Here is a 23,257-nt window from a genome sequence, read left to right on the forward strand (position 1 = left end):
CTCCAGTCTTCAGGCAATGAATCCAAGTTTCTCAGTATTCTCCTCGACAGCATTGTCTTTTTCCAGTGGAAATACTGATGAAAAATATTCATTTAGTACTTCTATCTCCTCGGACTCCACACACAAATTCCCAATACTATGATTGATTGGTCCTATTCTTTCTCTCTTCATTCTTTTGTTAGTTCAATAACAATAACCCCAAGTTCAGTAAATGGTGCAAATTGACACATCCCTGTATTGGCTTGCAGTGTCAATCACATAGACATGGAATTGCTGTTGATAGACAGGTCATGTATTGTCTTTATAAAAATAAAATATTCTCCCACATTGTACTGGAAAACTCATCCAGAACAATTGTAGCAATTCACTCAACCGTTTTCCTGACTCTCAGTCTACAGACTCAGTAAAATTATGGTGAGGCATCATTTTTGTATGTCTTATTCAGTAATTTCAAGTAGATATTGTGAATTAGGAGGACAGTTCCTATCATACATTTTACAAGTCTAGTTCTTAGTCTTACGTGGTCTAACAAAGTTATTGGCCAACAGAGATCATGCTCAAACAGCAAAATGCAAAACATAATGTGCAATCATTGTTGTAATTCTGAAATTTGACAATACTTGCTGAACAATCCCAATGTATTCCAGTAACAAACAATTCAAAATTTTAAATCAGGTTCCCAATGTGACACTCAAATATTCGCTAGTAGCTTCATATATGCACAGGCAGGGACCACTGCAGGAAAAAAAAAGCAACATGTACAATAATTGTATTACTTTTGAAGTAAAAAGATGTTTGGAGCATCTTAGTTCCTTTGTCCCTTCCTCATGGCAAAGTCTCAGTCAATCAATGTCAATTTGCCAGACAATTGGCATAATTGTCACAAACAATATAAATTATTGCTCTCTTCAAAATTTAACATTAATGTCTGTCTTGATGGATGCATAGTGAAAACCTTTGAAGCTAAATGGCATGTACCCTTTTTCCAGCAGCCAAGTTTCTAATTGAAAAAAAACTATGATTTGCTTTCTGAAAATTGACATAAAAAGTGAGAAATAATGTTTTTGACTTTCTGGTCAGCAGTCTGTGACAATCCATCAATACAAATGATGCTAGCTTTTATTGATTTCATTAATATTGTTGTTCTCTGAAAAATTCTGTATCTTGGTGCTAGATTTGAATTGCCATCAGAAAATGGGAAATTCATGTCCTAAAGATCACTGGCTGTTTGTCGGCTGCTTTCTCTGATGTTAATAACAAGCAATGTTTCTTTGCTGTTGATTGCAAAATCTAAACCATTCAGTAGAAATCATAAAGCTACAAAACACAGAATACTCAGTTAATAATTAGCATTATCATTATTTGTTGTTCATTAAGTATACACTTATGTGTCTATCCAAATTACATGATTACATTTTCTTTTCTAGGCCTGACGAACAAAACACTTCTAAAGAAACACTAAACATTGATTTATTTTTCTTTGTATGTGTTCATAAGTTACACAATATTGAATGCAGCATAATATTCACTTGAGATAGATTGCTGATCTGAAAGCTTAAATATGTTAAAGCCAAGATTGCTGTTTCAATTTCTATGCCATTTCACTGCAGCCCAAATGTTTACTATGGAAAAATAGTAATATGCTTCCTTTCATTCACTGAGACTTTGTCTCTTTATGTTGTATGAATTCTGTTTATTCCTCAAATATACCATAGTTATGTAGGCTCGACAGTTAACTCTGCCTGCTTTGTCACTAGCTAATAGTGTGTAACATGTTGCTATTTGCTAAAGGAAGACAAGAATAATATATTTTCAAATCTGAATTGTGTGCTTCTCCAAATGCACTTTTCACATGATTGATCAACTTCTTGTGGTGTTCGGTTGCTATGTTCTCATAAGATTAGAGATTGATATGGTGCCAAAGTAGGCCATTGATCCCATTGTGCTTGTGCTAACTTTTTCTTTATTTGTGAGTTGAGAGTTTCACTGACATGACTAGAAATTGTTGGCAACCTTTAAAAAGCTATCCAATTAGTCATTGAAAATACTGAGGTAAAATATCTTTCCTTGCATCAAGTTTCAGTGTATTTATCAGCATGGAAATCTACTCAAATTGTGTATTAATGCGTAAAAGAATTATTACACTATTTTGGAAAGCATGCATTTTTTTGTAATTGTTTATCTGTAAATAAATTGGAACTCGATAATTATTTTATCAGGGAAACTTTGCAAAAACTCTGATCCTTGCCCTAAAAGTTTGTGACATAAAAAAAAGTACCTCAAAAAGTAGACTGGTAGAAGAACAAAACAATTGTAAGGTTTTATATATTTTACAGTAAAATTCAAACAGGACCACACTTATTGTTAGACAGTTTGAATATGTGTTCATGTTTGTGGAATTTGAAGAGGGTTGTGAACATGAATGAAATTTTCATAAATTGAGCACAATTGCTTGTTCATCTTATTTTTCAGCACCGTGTGGAGGCAATCTGACAAGTTCTTCAGGATTTATTCTTTCACCAAATTACCCACATCCTTATCCACATGGCAAAGAGTGTGATTGGACTATCACAGTTAATAAGGACTACATCATATCTTTGACATTCATTAGGTAAGTACTTTTCTTTCTTCAAAATTGATTACTTTGTTTACTCAATGTTAGTGGCATGCTTTGAGATTTACTTAGATTCAGAGATGAAAGCCATAAGTAGTTGAACCACACAGACCCCGAGGAAAGTCATCATGAGGGTCAGTGATCTACCATGCACCAGAAGTAATTTAACTGCAATCAGCAACCCTGCATTGCGGAAGAGAAAATGAGTAACTACTTTTGCTCAACACTGGAATGTAATGAGCCTTGCTGGTGTGGGGGAATTGAACATGAGAGTTGCTTTTATTTTCCATCTGCAAGTCAATAGACTGCCAACGTTTTCCAGGTTAATGCATAACCAGTGGCCTCTTGGTTGAGGTACTGGAGGGTGTCTGGCTCATGGAAGTCATATTCAAGAGAATATTTTATAACTTGACATTCAACACAATGGGAGGCATGTGTTAAAATCTGAAGAGACAATAGCCATCCCCACCCGAACAAGGTGTTAAAATTGCTGGTGGGTTCACATATCGCACTAATTTGACAGATTCTGTTTTTAAGTTGCCCTTTGGGGTCTGCAGCCATTGTGACTTTTCCATCAGTTCATCCAATGAGAAGCAGTGTCATGCTGAAAAGCAGGCCAGCAAGGTCTTTCTTGTGGTACATAAAGAAGTCGGAGGGGCGTGCTGACTGAAAAGGCTTGAAGCTATACTGCCCAGGACATTACTGGCCTGTCTCCTAAACTCCAGGCTATGAGGTCCAGCCTAAAACCTCCATACTGACAACCCGAAGAAAACTCTACATGCTGAGGACTATACCACCGTCCTGTGGTAGCAACCTTCTGTCAGGCACTGTTGTGTTTTCACCTTCTGTGAAACCAGCTGTTACGATGCCTGCTAGCTTTGGACAGAAGAACGAATGTATGCCAATGAGGCCCAGTTTGTAAAAAAATTTCCATGTTTTATATTTCATGATTAGGTCAGTTTGTAGCCTACCTTTGGCCTTGCCTATCTGACACATTAAAATCAGGGCCTAGTGACATTTGCTTCCGATTTGATATTAATTGGGAACGGGTGCGAAGTCCTCTACAGAAAACTGAATTAAATTCATTTTTGTGCTCTCATTATCGATTGTAGACAGCTCAATGAAAGACTGTTCCTTTAGCTTTGTCTACTGAGAAAATCATTATAAATGGTGGTGAAGTAATCACTGACATAAAGGCAATCTATGCACCAGTGTAGGTGCCTCAGTAGCTGTGCAATGTTACCCCAATTGGGATGGCTAAAAAGGTCACATCGTTACTGTGTGCATAAAAGGGTAAAAATGAGTAATGAAACTAAGTGTATTTTGTTATAAACCTTTTTCTTCAATGGCACACAACTGTGAACTAAGGAAGTACAGTATTTGTCGTTCAGGATTTTTCCCCCTATTAAATAAATAGAAAATAATTCTAAATGCGGCAATATATTAGCACTCGCTTCACCAAGATGGCCAGAATTGTCCAGTCCCACACTGTTGGGTTTACAAGTGCACAGAAATCTGTCAGATTTCCTGAGACACCTTCCCACTGCCTCCCACCCTCCTACAAATTTATCTAAGGCTGGTGAAGCCCAAGATAATCCGTTCTCTCTCTCTTTCTCTTTCCCCAGTTGAAGCCTTTACAAGAATAATAGCTAGCTGCTAAGGGTGACCGCTCTTTCCCTCCCTCCACTATCTCCTCATTTCACTGGACTCAGTGTTGAGACTGGCAGGAGGAGTACAGAGTCAGAGTCCCTTCTCCACATTGGACAATTCCGGCAAATGTTGGTATCTCATGGCTTTTCCCTCTTTTTTGCAGAAAATACCAAGCCTGTCAATCAAGTGCTTATCCCTGTGGGTCTTGTGTCTGCTCCCCACAATGCCCCCACTCTTAGCTGGTCCCAGGCTTTGAATCTTGAGGACTATTAGTAGTTCGTGTCCTGGCTACTGCTACCACCAGTCCTGCTACAGCAATTGGTGGACAGAAGTCCAATCTTTAACTAATTGATATCCCTTAGAGTTTTACATGGCTCTGTGCAACTGTGATTGACAAGGATCTGTTCTTTGCCTGATGGGACAGGAAACGCCACTGTCTGAAACATCCCCTTTTATATTCTATTTGTCAGTTGAAGGTGTTGCCAACTTGTTGCTTCAAAAAAAAGAATAAAATTTGGATTTTATTTTTGATCTGCTGTTTCGGTTTTTGTTTAATCCTGTGTTGGTTTTTAATTTGCGTGTGGAATGTGAGCGTTCCTGACTCAGTCAACCTTTATTACCTAACCTCAGTTGCCCGAGAGAAGGTGGTGTTGACATCCTTCTTTAACTGTTGCTGTCCATGGAGTGCAGGGCCACTCACAGAGCTATTAGACTCCGTACAGGTCTGATGCAACAAATAGCTTGCCTGGCCATCACAGAGGGCAGTTAAGAGTCAACCAAATTGATGTGAATCTAGCATAGCATGTAGGTTAGACTGAATAAGAATGGCAGATTTCCTTCCCCACCTGAGATCAATAAACTGAACTCAGTAAATTGATGGCTTTGTGGTTGTCATTGCAATAGCTTTTAATTCCAGTTTTTACTGAATTCAAATTTCTTTAGTGGCCATGCTATGAAATGAACTTATTCTTGGGGAACATTAGCCTCAGGATTTGCATTTCTGGTTCAGTGATGTTATTACTTCACTACTGCCTCCCGTGACCTGTCAGGACATAACACTTTGATCTTTAATGTAATGCTGTAAATATCTTGATTACTTTACATTAGATTCCCTATTGTGTGGAAACAGGTCCTTCGGCCCAACAACTCCACACCAACCCTCTGAAGAGAGACCCACCTGGACCCATTTCCTTCTAACTAATGCACCTAATACTATGGGCAATTTAGCATGGCCAATTCACCTGACCTGCACATCTTCGGACTGTGAGAGGAAATCAGAGCCCCTGGAGGAATCCCACACAGACACAGGGAGAATGTGAAAACTCCACACAGGCTGGAATCAAACCTGGGTCTCTTGTGCTGTGAGGCAGCAGTGACAACCACTGAGACACCGTGACACCCCATCTTATAATCTTATTGTCAGATGAATCTTCACCATAGCACCTCATAGCGTAAGATCTATCTGTTGGATTTGCTGCCATCATTCGCTTTGCCAATAGAGATTTACAAAGTCAAATTAAAAAATCAGACTGCAGTAAAAACTGACCTGGTAGTCCAATGAGAAGGAGCAACTGTCTTAACCAATATGCAATTCATTGTAACTATGTACAAGTTAGCCTGATATGATTGGGATTGTTACTGAGAGTGCAGGAGACTTCAATGTTAGATCTTGTTCCTTGGAGATCCAAAGCTGTTCACCCACATGTGTTCACGTGACATAATCATATTGGGTAGTGTTTAATGCACCACTCAGCATTAACCCTTTTAGACCTTTATATCCTTCCACAACAGATATGATAGTTTTGTTAACAGTTGCAACATTGCAATTAGGGAGTGGCACTTCTGGATCATGCACGCAACTTTGGATGTGGAGTTTGAAGCCAACACATCTTTAGATGGGACAGCATGAGTGTTACCTTCAGAGCAGCAGTAGCACAAATGATTGCACAATTATGTCAGCTGGAATTAACTCAGTGGTTGCAAAAATACAATTTGCCATGAGTCTGTATTGCATGGTTTATTCACTGGATTTCATTACTTATGTTAAGTAATGTTTTCTGAAATTTCTGGAATTATACAATTGCATTTGATGACCCACTGAGTTCAAATGTTGTCAATTAGTGAAATAGTTTTCTACTAACTGCCAATCTGTTATGCAAGTTTGCTTCAAACATAGTTATCAACCACATAATTACATCATGACTGATAGCTGAAGAAACGAACTTGGGTTAGCAGCTACAGTTGAAGGTTAGATTTCTGTTAATCAACTGTTAGAATCTGAGATCATCCAAACCTTCATTGAAACTGACGTTTGTCATGACCATATTGAAATGGATCACAATTCCATGGATTTGGTACGGTATGCACTTAGAGTGATCAGGTAAAAACAATAACTGCAGATGCTGGAAACCAAATACTGGATTAGTGGTGCTGGAAGAGCACAGCAGTTCAGGCAGCATCCAAGGAGCAGCGAAATCGACGTCGATTTCGCTGCTCCTTGGATGCTGCCTGAACTGCTGTGCTCTTCCAGCACCACTAATCCAGTACTTAGTGTGATTAGTCTAGCAAATTGTTGCATTCATTGAATATCATGAATTTGCAATTGTTTACAAGTTGCCACAGTTCTTTATGAAGACGCCCCAGGGGCAGGGAAGGCTCTGTCCTCTAAGTGGTGCAAATCAGTTAAATCAACTATTGATTTTTCCCTGTTAGGTTGGTTTTGTATTGGTGTTCCTATCGAAATGCAGGAAAAGTGCAAAATTAAGACTAAAGCAGTTATGAATAGATGACAAAAAGATTTCATTCGGTCAAATATTTGGGAAGTACCAAAGAGTTGCCTGCCTGGAAAACAGCAGGAACATTTCATCTTATTCTTTATATTTTCAGCAGAATATCCATGGAAACTAAGAGAATAAATGGCTCCTTATGGCTTTTTTTTTCTGATATACGGACGTTCTGACTGGGTTACAGGAGCAGTCAAGGGAGTGTCCCGACAGAAAGTTAACTCCAAAAATGTTACTGTTGTTTCAAGTGGTTTGCAATTTTAACTGTTGAATCTGTAGGGGTTTGGATGATTGGTAGTTTTATTGGCTGTAGTAAATCGGAGCTTTTGGTCATAGTGGACACTTGTTAGCAAATTATATTTTTTCTTTTAATTACGCATCGACCTGTCACTATACAGGTGATTGTATCTACACTGTGTATAGTGGATGAATGGGAATGGAAATGCAATACTTTGGTATGGCTTTATGAGAGATCATGGCAGGTGAGGGGAGATATACTATGTCACAGGGTCAAGAGGAGGGCCATTTGAACTTACCTTTAGGTAAGCTCTGCGCTGTTGCATATTTTTGCCCATCCAGTGGTTCAGGCAAATTTTATCCTGAGGGGACCTGCACAAGAAGATTTTTATAATTCCTTTTTAGTAGAAGGAACACCAGTGCAGACAGAGGGATTCATGGCAGTGAATGTACCATTGGAGGCATTGTTGGTGCAGGCGGAAAGAGGGACGATGATGGGTCTACAAGGACTACTCTTAGTCGTTAGTTGGGGCAATGGCCACAAAGGTCGTCTCCTGTAGTCTGGACCCGAGGACCTGGCATCAGCATCACAAGAATCTATTTTCCTCACAAGAATTGTCAAAGTCAGTGAATGTATCTTAACAGGATACTTGCTATCTGTCTCACTCTCTACCTCTCAAGCTACTCTTGAGCGTGCAGGTGAATAGATCTCTAAAGTGCCATAAACAAATGTAGAACATAATCAAGAAAGCGAATAAAGTTCTGGGGCATGTGCCCTCTTGTGGTGCAGAAGTATTGTCCCTACTCCTGGACCAAGGAGCCTGGATTCAAGTCCCACCTGCTCCAGAAGTGTGTAATGACATTGCTGAACAGGTTGACTAGAAAAAAAAAAGTTAAATTAAAAATAAATCTGGCTTTCATATCAAGAGGACTGAAATATAAGGGCCACAAGTTATGCTGAAGTTATACCAAACCCTGGTTAGGCTCCACTTGGAGTACTGTGAGCAGATTTGGGCACCAAAGGCTAGGATGCAAAATCTGAAAAAACTGCGGATGCTGTAAATCAGAAAAACAAAACAGAAATTGCTGGAGAAGCTCAGCAGGTCTAACAGCATTTGTGTAGAGAAGTCAGATTTAATGTTTCAGGTACAGTGACTCTTCACTGTGCAATCTATGTTTGTGTGCAAGCATGGTAGATGTTTGGAATATTTTTCCAAAAATGGCAGTGGATTCTGGAGCAGTTGTTAACTTTAAATCTGAGAAAGATTAATTTTTCTTAAGTGAAGTTGTGAAGGGATTTGGGCCCAAAGCAGGTATGAGGAATTAGGTCACAGATCCACCGTGATATCATTGAACTGTGGAACAGGCTTGAGGGGCTGAATGGCCTACTCTTGTTGCAATCTTCCTTTGTACCTCTGCCCGATAAACCGCATCTCCATCAATCTGGCAGCAGTGCTTGGTACAGAGACCGATATCCAGCTACTCCATCTCGTTCTCACACTTTACTGCTGCCAACCACACAGCCATCTCAGTTCCTGTACATAAGTCCAGCCAATTGGTTGTTACATCCCCTTTATTGTTATGCGATCATCAACACTCTTCCCTTGCTGTTTCAAGCCAGGGGCACAATAGAATGGTGCAGAGCAGAACTGTCAGGGGTCAAGTGCCTTCCTGAAAGAATGGTTCCCAAGTTGGGCCAGCACTGCGTCATAGTATCCAGTGTTATTGGGAATATTGAAAATGATGCCTAATGCTCCTGCTGACTGTCAGTATGTGCTCATCCTGCGATCTGGCATGATGTTAATGGTGTGGCAGGGCCTCTTATTTCCCACCCACCTTCCTTCCCACATGCTAAACCTCCTCAGTCCCAGCATTCAGACACCAAATAGTTTCCAATTGTCCAGCAATAGGAACCCAAGGAAGAGGAAAAGAGTAAACAGTTGAAGGATACGGAACAGACCATTTGGGGAAAAATGTCATTACCCAGACAGTGGTGTAACTATCGAATTCCATCCATTGAAAGTGGTTGAGGCCAAAACATTGATTTGTTTTTTCAAGAAGAAGTTAGATATTTTTCTTGAGACTAAATGGATAAAAGGTCAGAGGGAGAAGGTGGGAACAGGGTATAGGGAGAAGGTGGGAAAAGGGAACTTAGCTGGATGATCAGCTGTGACCATACTGAATGCTGGAGCATGGTCCAATGCTGAATAGTCTACCTCTATGTTTTCTATGTTTCTATGACACAAAAGAGCAATGCTATTTGAGACTAATCAAATCTGCATCCCTCATGTTTTTTATAGTTCTTCTCATTGAATGAAATATAAACAATCACTGTGAGTATTGCTGAAAGAAGAGGTGTGTACACAAAGCTTTTTACAATGATCTTATCAAGACCAAACAAGAAATACCCAGTGATTTGGAAGGTCCACTTTGCCCCATTGCTTTCTCCATGACAACATCAAAGCCTATAAGAATTGACTGACTAACCAATCAGCAATATTTTCTCGTGTACTATGATTTGTATTGTTACAAAATCATTTGAAAACATGCCATCTTACTCTTGTATGCTGATGATACAGGGTCTTTACCTCACTCCCACTTCTCGACCTCTGGAATGCATCGACTGTTTCAGACTGCTTAATCAGTACTGTGCAAAAACTGAAGAAACTGCGGATGCTGTAAACAAAACCAGGAATTGCTGGAAAAGCTGAACAGGTTTGGCAGTATCTGTGAAGAGAAATTAGAGTTAATGTTTCTGGTCGAGTGACCCTTCCCTCAGAATGCTTCTGAGGAAGGATTACTTGACCCAAAATGTTAACTCTGATTTCTCTCCTTAGATGCTGCCAGACTTTGCTGAGTTTTTCCAGCAATTTCTGTTTTTGTAACCAATGCTTAGTGTTGTTTGAACAGAAATTTTCTGCCAATAAGTAGGAGAGAAAATTAAGCCATTGACTTTGGCTTCCATCAGAAGCACGGGTCTCTGCCTATGAGCTCTACTCCTCTTCCTGTCCTGTCTGAAGTTGAAATTTACAATATTTAATTACCATTAAAACCGCCTATTCCTACTCCTATTGCGTCATGCCTCTCCACCTCTGCGTTAGCTACTGAAACCCTCATCCATGTGGATTGGATTAATTTCAATGTGTTTCCAACCTATCTCCCTGCAAACGACTTGAACCCTGGAGTTCTGCCTTTTGGTCCTGTGCTCTCCTCCAAGTCTTTTGAGCATCTGTAATTTTAATTCCTTTGCGATTGATGACCCTCTCTTCAATCTCTGAAATTTCCTAATTGTATGTCTCTGCTTCTCTAACCTACTTTCCTCTTTGTATACTTCTTATATTTTTGACTTTGACAAAACCTTTGCTCACCTGACCGAATATTTACTTGTGCAGTTCCATGTCATATTTTGTTTCTTAACTTCAATAAATTCTTATTGAAGTTAAGAAATGACTTGGGACATGTTTTTTATGTTAAAGATGCTGTTTAGCTACAAGTGGTTGTTATTCACTTAATTGTTTATACACTCAATTCTAGTAAATTACGTTAGTAAAATGGCAAATATCAATTTCATTTCCAATGAAGTCACCAACATACAGTCTACGTCATGCTCCATTAATTTAGGAGAATAGAATTTTGATATTTTTCAATTAGTTTCATTGAAGTAATGCAACTAACGCATGAAACAAAAGCATGTCTAATGGGAGTTTTCCTCCTTCATTCAGCAATCCCAGATTCCCCAAGTGCACATTTTCCTTGTGACTATTGGTCAGTCTCTTTTCTGGGGAGCATGGAGCAAATTTCCCACTGGCCAATTTTAACAAAAATGTCTGATGTGAGTGCAAAATGAGATTTCCAACATTCTTCTGCACAGTAAATGTTACCGATTTAATTTGTCATTTTTGTCATAGCTAACCTTTGATTTGAGGATAACATCCACTCCGAATTTTGATTTTTTGCTTTGAGGCTTCATGCGACTGAATAGGCCGATTCTGGACCTGTAGATCTTTACACAAATCAGGCAGGGTAACACATAAGGAATGTAGGACTTTCTTCTTCTTTTTCTTCCTCCTCTGTTGCATCTCTGCCTTATGGTAAGGCATTTATACTCACAGTGTAATGCAGCTTGATGGACAGGTTATTGCCATTTTTAATGATTGTTAGCAACTCTTCACAGTCATAAATGTCAATTCTTCCACACTTCAAGAAAAGCTTCAGAGTGTCTCAGTCAGGTTTTCTTTGTTCTTCCCTGGAATGCTGGCCATTTGGGAGGTAAGAAAATTAGACCTGGCTAAGGAGAAGATTTTCACCAAGCTGGGCACAGTGTCCAGTCCATCACAATGGCTTTTGAAGGAGTGCAGTCTGAATGCATATAGAGCTGTCTTCAAAAAGGCCTCTTGTTTATTTGACAGTCATCTTATTGAATCAAAATAATTCAGCATTGTTTGCGGATTTTCATTTTTTGCATTGCTGATGTGCAGCCCAGGTTTCACTCCATAACTGAAACTGAATGTTGTCAGCTGCTTTATACACAAGGATTGCTTTAGTCTGGTTGTCAAACATTCCTCGCTGTAATTTGGAGAAGCCTAAGCTCCTCTAATGGAAACTCATGGAAAGCTAGGTTGTGTGGAAGGTGATCTCACCTGATGGGGATTAGTAAGAGATTGAGGGGGTTGTTGGAAGCAAGGGGAGGAGTTTGGTTCTCATCATCCACCCACCTACCTTCGATCTAAACCCTCAATTGTTCACAGATTAGTGCACGTTGAAAGTAGCTCTGCAAGCTGACAATCAAGCCTTCATAAACGTGCTAATGAGTTGGGTTAGCTAATCTTTCTTGTCCTGATTATTGATAAAATAATTGCATCCTAAATGGGGTGAGGCCCTGAAGTCAGTCGATAATTAACCATCAGGACTTCAGTTGTTGGGGGCTTACAATGTGGATCTTGAGCCCTCTGCTCCAGACCTTAATTCACGCAAAAGCAGGAATGTGGCCACCCTTCCACCTGATTATGTTCACTTTCCACCTCTAGGCTTAGTGACTCCAGATCCAGAACATTCTGACCCTTGCCAATCAGTTAACAGGCTGAGACAAGTCACTCAGGAACAAGTCCATACCCAAGTACAATTTTAAATTTTGTGATGGTTTCTGGCAGTGAGTTACAGATCCATTGTATCCTCTGGGTGAAAGGACCGACCCTCAAATCTCCCCTAAACATTATGATTCTTTCCTAAGGCCTAAGCCAAAGGATACGTACTCTTCAACTAAAGGTTAATGGACTTTCCAGTCCATTCTGCTCAGGCCCCCTTTGGAGTGCATAGAACCAGTGCAGTTTGAGGAATAGATAGACAACCACCTCAATATTATCCTTAGCCATGTCCTAAGAATAAATTACATATTCTATTCTTTCTCAACAGTTGTGATACTATTTTTAAAAAAAGCTTTTGCATAGTTTACAAAACAAAAAGAGAGAAGAAACAATGCCTAGAGACATTTGAAATGTGTAATGCTTAAATATACTTTAATATACTTAATAAGTTCCTAATTGGACGAAACAGAGTGCAATTTTGTTTTTTTGATGGGTGCAGTTAGAAGAAAAGATTTAGCATGTAGTATAATTTCATAAAACAAATACAAGAACATTTCCAAACTGTGGGAAAACATCATGTGATTAGGTGTTGTGATAAGTGCCTTTTGTCTGCACATCATGTGTGTTATGACCAGAACCTTGGCAAAGTTTGTCAATTCATCATTATTCCAGATGCAATCTCACAAGATGTTAAGCTCCTGGATGAGGAGGGATGAACTGGTTTCCCTTCTTTTTCTCCTGTCTCTGCCTCCTTTGCTTGTGACAAGGTCAATTTGGAAATGGTGACTTTCATCATGGACATCTTTCTCCCAGAACTAAATGTATTTATGTTTGAAAGGGAGACTATAGCCAGGTTTTCTTGAATTAAGAAGAAGAATGAATTTATTAATTATTAAACACATGAGAATTGAGAGTTGAATTCAAATGATAAAAGTAAAAGGGAAGATATCTGAATTGTTTATGAAGTGAGGACAGTTGAACATTGCAGTTGGTGTAGTAGATATTAAGGATAGCATTTTTGTTGGTTGAATCGGTTGATTTTAAGGTTTTTAGTGGTAGTGCTCAAAGTGAGAGAGAGTCCTTTTATTTCTATTTTGCCTACAGGGCAAACATGTTTCAGCAGCTGTTCCCAAAACTAGTCCACACGTTGTAACATCAAGGTATTAACACACCCAGACCATTTTGTAACCCTTTTCTTTATGGAATGATAAAGTATAAAATTTCTGCAAATGGTAGCTTTATGCAATGAGGTGGGAAGGAGGAAGGAGGATTAGTCTTCCCCCTATTCTCCTTCTTGTTTCATTTTTACTCGCTGTTTGAAGTTTCTGTGATACTCAACAGGTGTAATATTCCATGGGTTCCACAAAGCATTTGGCCAAACTGGGTTTGCATCTGCAGTTTTTTTTCACATGTGACCGATTTAGTTTACAAAGAAAGCACATGATGGTGTTACAGGTTAACATCCTTAATACCTTAAGGTTCTGATTTACCATCAACAATGTAGGTTATTTTGTTAAACTTATGAGAATATGCTCAACTACGCTTGATAATATAACTTAACCAGGTACAGCATGTATGTCAATTTTAGCTGTGGATCTTATCTGTGCATGTACTAATTTCACAAAATATTTTAAAGTGTGTTTGATGGTCCCTGCGTCTCAGACAGCATAGAGTTTGGAAACATTCTCACTGTGGTAGAAGCTTACTGGAATCTGCAATAGAGACAGAGAGCTGTACAGTATGGAAACCAGACCCTTCAGTCCAACTCGTCCATGCTAACCAGATGTCCTAAATTAATCTACTCCCATTTGCCAGCATTTGGCCCATATCCCTCTGAACCCTCTCTATTCGTATGTCCATTCAGATGCTTTTTAAATGTTGTAATTTTACCAGCCTCCACCACTTCCTCTGGCAGCTCATTCCTTAGATATACCATCCTCTGTGTGAAAATATTGCCCCTTAGGTCCCTTTTAAATCTTTCCCATTTCACCGTAAACCTATGCCTTCCAGTTTTGGACTCCCCCACCCTGGGGAAAAGACCTTGTCTATTCACCCTATCCACGCCCCTCATGATTTTATAAGCCATCTTTACATGTAGGACTCAAATAAAATGTTTCTGTCCAATGGAAATTTGATGAAAGAATAGCATAAACTTGAAGGCTCTAGTGTGCAATGGATAGCACCAATAATTTGTTTCTATTCCCATTTATTGCCTGGATTTTCAATTTTCTGTGTAGCTGAAAGCCTGATAACAGCAAAGGATGTTTGATAGCCGTCAGTGGAGCCATTTAAATCCCTACTGTTCATTTTAAATCCTAGTTTTATCCAATTACTTCATTCATTACAAAATACCTTGAGATACGCTACATCTTGTGCAAGGCTTTCCATTTCCATTAGTGAATCGCAGCATTTCCGAGACATCAGTCAGTGTGAGGTGGCTCTTTGGTGACAGCAAACAGCTTCTGCAGCAAATAATAATAGCAACCGTCATGAGCTTAGTCAATGATAAACTGATGATAAGGTGTGACATGGAGTCAAAACCTAGCCCCCAGTACCAATTTATAGTAATGGAATAAACAACGGTGCAGTAATATCTCTCTTTTTTTTTAAATTTGGAGAAAATAAACAGACTTGTTTCGCGAGTCATGACACAACTCTTTTACAGAACATGGTGTGTGTCTTTTCATGTAAGATGTCTTACTTTGGGATGGTCCTTAACTGTGCTGTTGTGTGTAAATGACAACAATGAGGTGGGACATGTAGAGTGTTCCCATCTCTAGATCGCTTGAGGATATCTGGTCAGCCTGGAAAATTGGACTGAACAGTCTGTGTCCATGCTATGCATCTCTATGACTTCACTACCATTGACTTTAGGGATTACAAGTCAAGGGTGGTAGTGAATCTTCACCTGGAAGTATGACACCTGATGAAGGTCATTTTAGAAGTAAGTGAGGCCGTATTGTATGCTTCCTTTCAGTTTCAAATCATTCAGAAACAGAAATTGCTGGCAAACCTCAGCAGGTCTGGCAACATCTGTGGAGAGAGAACAGAATTAACATTTCTAGTCAGTGGAGAAACTCTTCCCATTCAGAAAAAAAAAAAGAATTAGTGGGTGCAGTTTTAAAGTTTATTTTAAAAGAAGCAAGATGGGGGAGAAAAAGAAACTTTTTAACAGTAAGTAATATTGGTCTGGAAGGCAAAGCCTGAAAGTCTGGTGGAGACAGGTTCAAAGGAGGAATTCAGCAGGGCATGGATAATTATTTAAATAGAAACAACATGCAGGGCATAACAATGCTATAGCTTTAAGATGAGTATTTTGTTCTGGTTTTGTTTTATGAAGAGACAGTGAGGCAGATGTAATGAGCAGTCTGTTCCAAGCCAATTAAGTAAGCAGCTTGTAAGGCTTTTTTTTTAAGTTGAAACTTTAAAGAGTGGGACCAAGCTCCTACAGAACCAGGATTTTTAGTTTTAGCTGTCTGCAATTGCTGGGGTCTTGAAGCTGGGTGTGAAAGCTGTCATTCCTCCCTCTATTACAGCTAAAAGCTGGGGTTCTCTTCCTGCTGTTAAAATTGCATGTGAGACAATCTATCATTTGCACAGGGTGTGTTTATAGGGTGTTTCTCTTTTGGAACAGATGCTGATTAGTATTCAAATAATCTATTATTCTGTTAAGTTTTTCAATAGCGTTACGTTAGTCCAATTTTTTTTCTTTTGTTTGTATATTAACTGTAGTGTAAAAATAACATGTTTTGCTTCAAGTCTGGTCGTCTGATCAATCAAATTGCATTCAGAGCACAATGCTTTACACTTGCCTTTCAAAAAAAGAAAAAGTAAGGGTCTAGGCTATCTCTTAAAATATTTTGATAGGGTTTAGTCTGGTCCATAACAAAAGGTTATGGGTGATGCCAAGAGTTTGGCCTAAAATCAAACTGATCAGAAAGCCAGTGCAGATAGGCGTCAGATACAGATATCAGAGGTAGTATCTTTACTCAGAGAGTAGGAGGGGTGTGGAATGGCCTGCCTGCAACCATAGTATACTCACCAACTTTAAGAGCATTTAAATGGTCATTAGATGAATATGGACGAGAATGGAAGCGTGTAGGTTAGATGGGCTTCAGATTGGTTTCGTAGGCGGCGCAACATCGAGGACCAAAGGGACTGTATTGGGCTGTCATGTTCTATGTTCTAATGTTCTATGTTCCAAACAACGTATCGGCTGAATTGGCTCCTTCTGGACTGTGACAATTCTGAGGTTCTGTGATCGATTGAGTACTAGCCCCCGTTCTGTTGGCTGGTGGGACGTCATATCCATTCAGTGGACTGAAGTCAGTCTCAACATAGGACCGGCATGGCTGGCATGTTCCTGCTGGTATCGGCACCATGACCTTAATAGTCTAAAAGCCACTTGTGGGCACATAGCTGGCAGGCCCCAAATCAACACATTTTAAAGTGACCTATCGGCTGAAACTGGCAACAAATCAGAATGATTTGGCTGGCTGACGATGGAAAATTAATGGACAGTCCACTTCCTCTCCTGTCTCTTGTGGTCATCTAAACTATCAGCTCAGAGAATGGTGACATGTTTAGGGATTGGGTACAAGTTTGAGAATTTTGAGGTATTGTTGGATCATGTTGTGTATCACCAAGGTTAGCAGGGTGTAAGGTTCAGGAACCAGATGTTTCGGTCAAGTTTGTGTCAGGAGATCAGATAGGAGAGGACTTCAATAGTCCTAACTCCAGGTATAAATACATGGACAAGGGTTTGTTTTGATGGTCTGAGGCAAAGGTGGAAGCAGGCAATTTGAAGAGGTAAAATTAGTTGCTGTAGTTATAGTCAAGCAGGAAGGGAGCATAGAAACACAGCAAGTCAGAGTAGGAATAGTCAATTTAATCCATGTGCTGGCTCTGTCATTCAGCTACATCATGTCTGATCCTCTATTTCGGTAAGCCTTTTTGTATTTAAATCTGTCTGTCTCTATCTTGAATGTGCTCAATGACTGAGGCTCCATAATCCTCTATAGTAAACAATTCTATGAGTGAAGAAATTCCTCCACATCTTGGTCCTAAATGGCTTATTTCTTATTCTGGTGCTGTGCCCCTTGGTTCTAGAATCCCACTCCCCAGTCAGGGAAATCATTCTTCCTCAGTCTATCATGTTGAGTCCTGTAAGAATTTTATCTTTTTTAATGTGAAAAGTTGGTTTAACCTGAGACAATATCTGAGAGGATTCTTGCATCTTGTTTAAAACTGTGCTGGGCATGCTGAAAAGAAATAGAAATGTAATGTTGGCTTTTAAACATCTGAACTTTCTATTTTGCAGTTTCACCATGGAACCCAACTATGATTTCCTTTACATTTATGATGGCCCAGACAGTAACAGTCCTCTGATTGGAAGTTTTCTAGATAATAAGCTTCCTGAGCGAATTGAGAGTAGTTCAAACAACATGCACTTGTCTTTTCGAAGTGATGGCTCCGTTAGCTTTTCCGGATTCCACATTGAATATAAAGGTGAGGATCAATTTCTTTAATTATTAACTTTGGTTGTATGTGTAACATAGAGTAGAATGTAAATTGTACTTTAGCACATCTCTTAAAAACCATTTTTCTAGGATTGGGAAATATTCCAAAATAAGCCATTAAGGTTGTGTCATTGGAGAAGAAATAAACTGAAAAATAAGTTTGGAAATACTGCAATGCCTTGTGAAGGGACAGCGTTATTGCTGGGCTGCCAGAAATGTAGCTAAACTGACTTTGCTTTTAGTTTAACCAATAGCTAAAGCAATAATTATTTGCCACCATCAAAGACAGTAATGATATTAAAAGAAGTTTTTCTCAAAATCACTAATGCGAATGAGGGGACGATGCATCAATGAATTGATGAAACTGAGAAATATCGATGATATATGTTACGGACAGAACAACAGGATCCCAGGTTTGATGTGTGCCAGTTCTCAATGAAGATGCAGCAGAAGCAATACAATTGATTTTAGTATTCTTTGGTATACAGGAGAAAAGTATCAGTAAGACTTCTCTTTCATTAATATCACAGATAGTGGTGTAGAATTTCCCCTGATACATGAGCCCACCTCCATCCCTGTTTTTCAGCCAATAAATACATTCTGGGGACTATATTCTCAACTTTTCACCTCAGACATGCGTGTTCAGAGTTATATTCTTCTTATAAGTTGGTGTATGAAATCAAGGAGGCAGTATGGGCCATGTTGTCCAAGAAAGTACATGGGAATTTAAGACAGAGCAACATTCAGGAAGTCATGCATGACCATCAGAAATTAGGCCTCTACATCAGTACCGGTAGTTCATAGTTCATACATAGTGTGTAAGTCCATTCTTTGAAGAATATTTTGACATTTCTAATAACAACTTATCCACCACAATGTTGTTTTTGTTTAATTTAGTCAACAGTGAGATGTTGAACGATGGTTCCATCTGCCATAAATACGAGGTGTTAAAGATCCCATGACACTGTTTCAAATAAGGGCAGAGGAATTCTCTCCAATGGTCTGGTTAATATTTATTCCTGAAGAAACACCCAAACCAAATGTTGGACTGTTTATTACATGAGTGGTTGTGGTATCTTATTAAGTGCAAAATGGCAGCCAGGTTTTGGACATCCACTCATGACTACATTTCAGAAGTACTTCAATGCATTTGGGGAAACACTGAGGTTATGACAGATGCTATGTAAATTCAAATGCTTTCTCATTTTGTGTGTGATAACCTGACAGCTGATCATCCATCTGTTCTATTGACTACTAAGCTGCAATGATCAAGAGGTCCAGATTTGATTTGTTGTGGCACTACATGGTGCAGTGATGCTAATCTAGCTAAATGGGGAAAACAAAGAAAATCATAGAAAATCATTCAGGAAAGAAAATCTGCCATTCTTACCCAGACACATCTCCAGATCAACGGAAAATGGCTGCTATATTGCCCTTTGAAGTAGCCTGGGAAGTCAACCGTTTGGACAAAGTAGGAAAATCTTTATTTAGTTACCAGATGGGCTGCTCCTATCTGCTTAACAATTGGACATAACAAAGATATATTCAGCCCAGCCAATGCTGCAAAGTCCTCCTCATTGATATCTCAACTCCTGTTCCAAGGCTGGGTGTATTTTCTCCCACCAAAACAATAGATTCAACAGAGATGGCAACATAGCAGTATATACTCACCGGAAAATGGCCCCTGGAGTCTCAACAATTATCCTGACCTCGTTGAAATCTTTTATCATCAGATCAAATATGAGCTAGAAGACTGTATGCCATCTATTACCCTTCTTCAGCTCATGGATCAATACTCCTTCATATAGAATTCTCCATATAGAATTCTGGGTGGGAGACTAAAATACCTATTAGTAAGAATGTCTTTGTAGCACTACTAATCAGTAATTATCTAGTCAACCTCTGAAGGGTATTGGACTTGCACTGGGCCTGCAGTAGTTAATGAGGAACCAAAACAAGGCAAAAACGTACTTGACCTTATTCTAACTAATCTAGCCATCACAATTGCATTTGTCCATGACCCTATTAGTAGCTATGATGGAGATGATGTCTCTGTTTACACTGAAGACATTTTCCATCGTATTGTGGAATACCACTAGCATGATAAATATAATGTAACAGCTCAAAGTTAGGGGTGACTGAGAGATTATGGGCTATTATCAGTAGCAGAATTGCATCCGACCAAAATCTTTAACGTCATGGCACAAGCAACTTCCTCATTTTAACCACTACCAGCAAACGGCAGGATCAGTCAAGATAGTAGAGCAGCACTGACAGTTGAGAGACAATAGAGAGTCGAAAAGCATGCTAAGAGCAACAACAGGCATTGAGGTGCCAAACTGGGGATGCGACAACACTGAATGGAATGCATGTTAAAGAATAGGACAAAATGCATTAGTTGGAGCTAAATGATCCCATACCAACTGATCAGATCAAATATCTGTAGTCCAATCACATTCAGTCATGAATGGTAGTGGACATTCAATTAATGGGAAAAGAAGATTCCAGTGACTATCGTCATTCTCAATGATGGGAGCGGCCAGCAAGTCAGTGCAAAAAACCAGAATGGAGCCAGCAGACAGGCGTGACAATCATTGACATAGTTTTTAGCATCTACCTGACACCATGCCAGCATGACAATAAATAAAATAGATGTGTGAACATTACAAAGAAGCATAAGCACAGGAGAAGGCATTTAGCCTCTCATGCCTGTTCTGCTATTCTCGATCATAGCTGGTAACAACCTCAGCTCCTTTTCATTATGCTATCCTCATATCCATGATGTTATTAATATAGAAATCTATCGATCTCCGACTTGAATGTTTCCAATGTCAACCTCCGTTGTCCCTTGGGGTAAAGAATTTGAAGATTTCCTGCTACTCTAAGTGAGGGCAATACACAGAGTTATCCTGTATTGCATAGTAAAACAATACGCAATACTTGATTTTCAAGTTACAAAACTTACTTGCTTTTTGTGTGAAGTAGGTCAACTTCCATCAGCATTTATAGTTCCAAGAAATGAAAATTATGTAGTCTCTTACACTCCTCAAAAAGAAAATCACGTTTTCATGCCAATTATGTAAGCTACATTGAAGACTATTGTTAGGATGCACCGAAATTGAAGTTAACTAAAAGTACGAGTAATAATGTTACAAGTATATATCTCATTTGTTAAAGTCATCTTTTCTTTCATTTTACAGCAAAACTTCGGGAATCGTGCTTTGATCCTGGGAATGTCATGAATGGTACCAGACTGGGAAGTGACTTTAAGCTGGGATCAACTGTTACATATTATTGCAATGCGGGATATGTGTTGCAAGGTTATTCAACCCTGACTTGCATTATGGGAGATGATGGACGACCTGGATGGAACAGAGCTTTGCCCAGCTGTCATGGTAAGATCTATTTGATTGAGTTTGTCATGTTGAATGTGTTTTGCTTAAGGAAAATAAAAGACGCAATGAAAGTTGCTTGTTGGCTTAATGTACCAAACAAAAGCATAAATTAATCTTGTCCAGAACAAGCAGACCAGTCTTCAGCTATAGATTTATGAAATGACTGCATATGATTATAAACTCTGCAAGTGCTCAAAACTCATTTCAATTCAGTCAGATTGCATGTTAGCCCAAGTGAACCAAAACGTCTGTTGCTAGGTATCACCCTACTTGCTCTGCGTTGCTTCATTCTGAACATATTATTTGCTGAGTTTTGATAATGAGAATAAAGCTTGGAAGCTGCTGTCTGCAATTAAGTCAGAAATTACATGTGGACCAGAATTGGTGAGGTATAACTTTTCAGAAATGTAATCAAACTAAGCTGAAATGTTTACTTATTTTGACTTCAAAATATTTTTTGACTAGTATCTATAATTTTTGTCTATTCGTGGGATGTGGGCTTTGCTGATTGGCCAGCATTTATTGTCCATCCCTTGTTGCCCTCAAGAACATGGCGGTGAGCAGCCTTCTTGAATGGCCGAAGTCCATTTTGTGTAGTTACACCTAGGAGGCTGATGGATTCAAGAATTTGACCCAGTAATAATTAAGGACATATGATATAGTTTCTAAGTCTAGATTGTGAGTGGCATGGAGATGAACCTGAAGGTGGTGATGGTGTTTCCATGTATTTACTACCTTTGTCCTTCCAGAGGTAGTGGTCAGGGGTTTGGAAAGTATTATTGAAGGAGCTCTGGTGAATTTCTACATTGCATTGTGTGGATGGTCCACACCATTAATACTGAGCATCAGGATTGGAGGAAGTGAATGTTTGAGGATGAGATGCCAATCAAGTCCTGAATGGTGTCATATGTTCTGTGTTTTATTGGAGACGCAGTCACATTTCTTACCTGCGCATAGCAGATGGTGGCTAAGCTCTGGATAATCAGGATGTGAGTTGCTTATTGCAGGATTTCTGGCCTATGGCTTGCTCTTGGAGCCACAGTATTTATGTAGCCAGTCCAGTTCAGTTTCCAGTCAGTAATAACCCTTAGGATGTTAATAGTGAGAGATTCAGCAATGGTATGTTAATTGAGTGTCAAGTGGCAATGAGTAAATTATCTCTTGTTGGAGGTGGCAATTGCCAGGCATTCTTATAGTGTGAATGTTATCTGCCAATTGTCAGCCCAAGTCTGGATATTGTCTAGATCTTGTTGCATTCAGACATGAATTGCTTCAAATATCTAAGGAGTTGTGCATGATGCACAATATTGTACAATATTTGTCAAATATTACCTCTGACCTGATGAAGTAAAGGTCAGTAATGAAGTCTGGATACACCCTAAGCAACCAGGCCCTCCTGGTGTGGTGGTAGTGTCCCTACCTCTGCATCATGAGGTCTAGGTTAAATCCCATCTGCTCCAGAGATCATAGAGTCATACAGCATGGAAACTGACTTTTTGGCACAACCAGTCCATGATATGCAATAATATATCTCAGCTGGTTGATTCAAAAATATCCATCTTGAGCAACTCCTGCTGAGAAGTCCCAAAGCTGAGATATAACTGACCTGCAACAACACAGCCATTTTCCAGGTAAGAATTCAACCACAGATTTCTCCATGTTTCACATTGATACCAGATTTTTCCAAGCTCCTTGATATGACACTTAGTCAACTATGGCCTTGATGTCCACAGCTGCCAATCTCATGTCCATTGTGGATTTCAGCTCCTTTGTCTGTGTTTGAACTGAGGCTTTAGTTAGGTTAGGAGCTGAGTATTCCCAAATGAAACAAAGCTGAGCATCAGTGAGCAGGTTAATGTGAAAGAAACACTGAAGAAGTGCTTGACAGCATTGTTACTGACTCCTTCCATCACTTTCCTGATGACTGAGACAGAGTGATGGAGTAGCAATTGGCAGAATTGGATTTGTCCTGCTT

The 23,257-nt window shown here is 39.3% G+C and overlaps 1 protein-coding gene across 1 annotated transcript in view; it reads left to right on the forward strand.

The window, feature by feature from the left end:
- The window catches only part of csmd3b (CUB and Sushi multiple domains 3b), a 1,933,688-nt gene that overhangs the window by 1,627,005 nt on the left and 283,426 nt on the right, over positions 1-23,257 (forward strand). The window contains exons 28-30 of the mRNA XM_072571243.1: positions 2,473-2,611; positions 17,689-17,876; positions 21,088-21,282. Coding sequence (XP_072427344.1) covers positions 2,473-2,611; positions 17,689-17,876; positions 21,088-21,282 — 522 coding nt within the window. The remainder of the gene's footprint in view (positions 1-2,472; positions 2,612-17,688; positions 17,877-21,087; positions 21,283-23,257) is intronic.

The sequence above is a fragment of the Chiloscyllium punctatum genome, chromosome 5 (genome assembly GCF_047496795.1).
Source record: "Chiloscyllium punctatum isolate Juve2018m chromosome 5, sChiPun1.3, whole genome shotgun sequence".
In the NCBI taxonomy this organism is placed as follows: domain Eukaryota; kingdom Metazoa; phylum Chordata; class Chondrichthyes; order Orectolobiformes; family Hemiscylliidae; genus Chiloscyllium; species Chiloscyllium punctatum.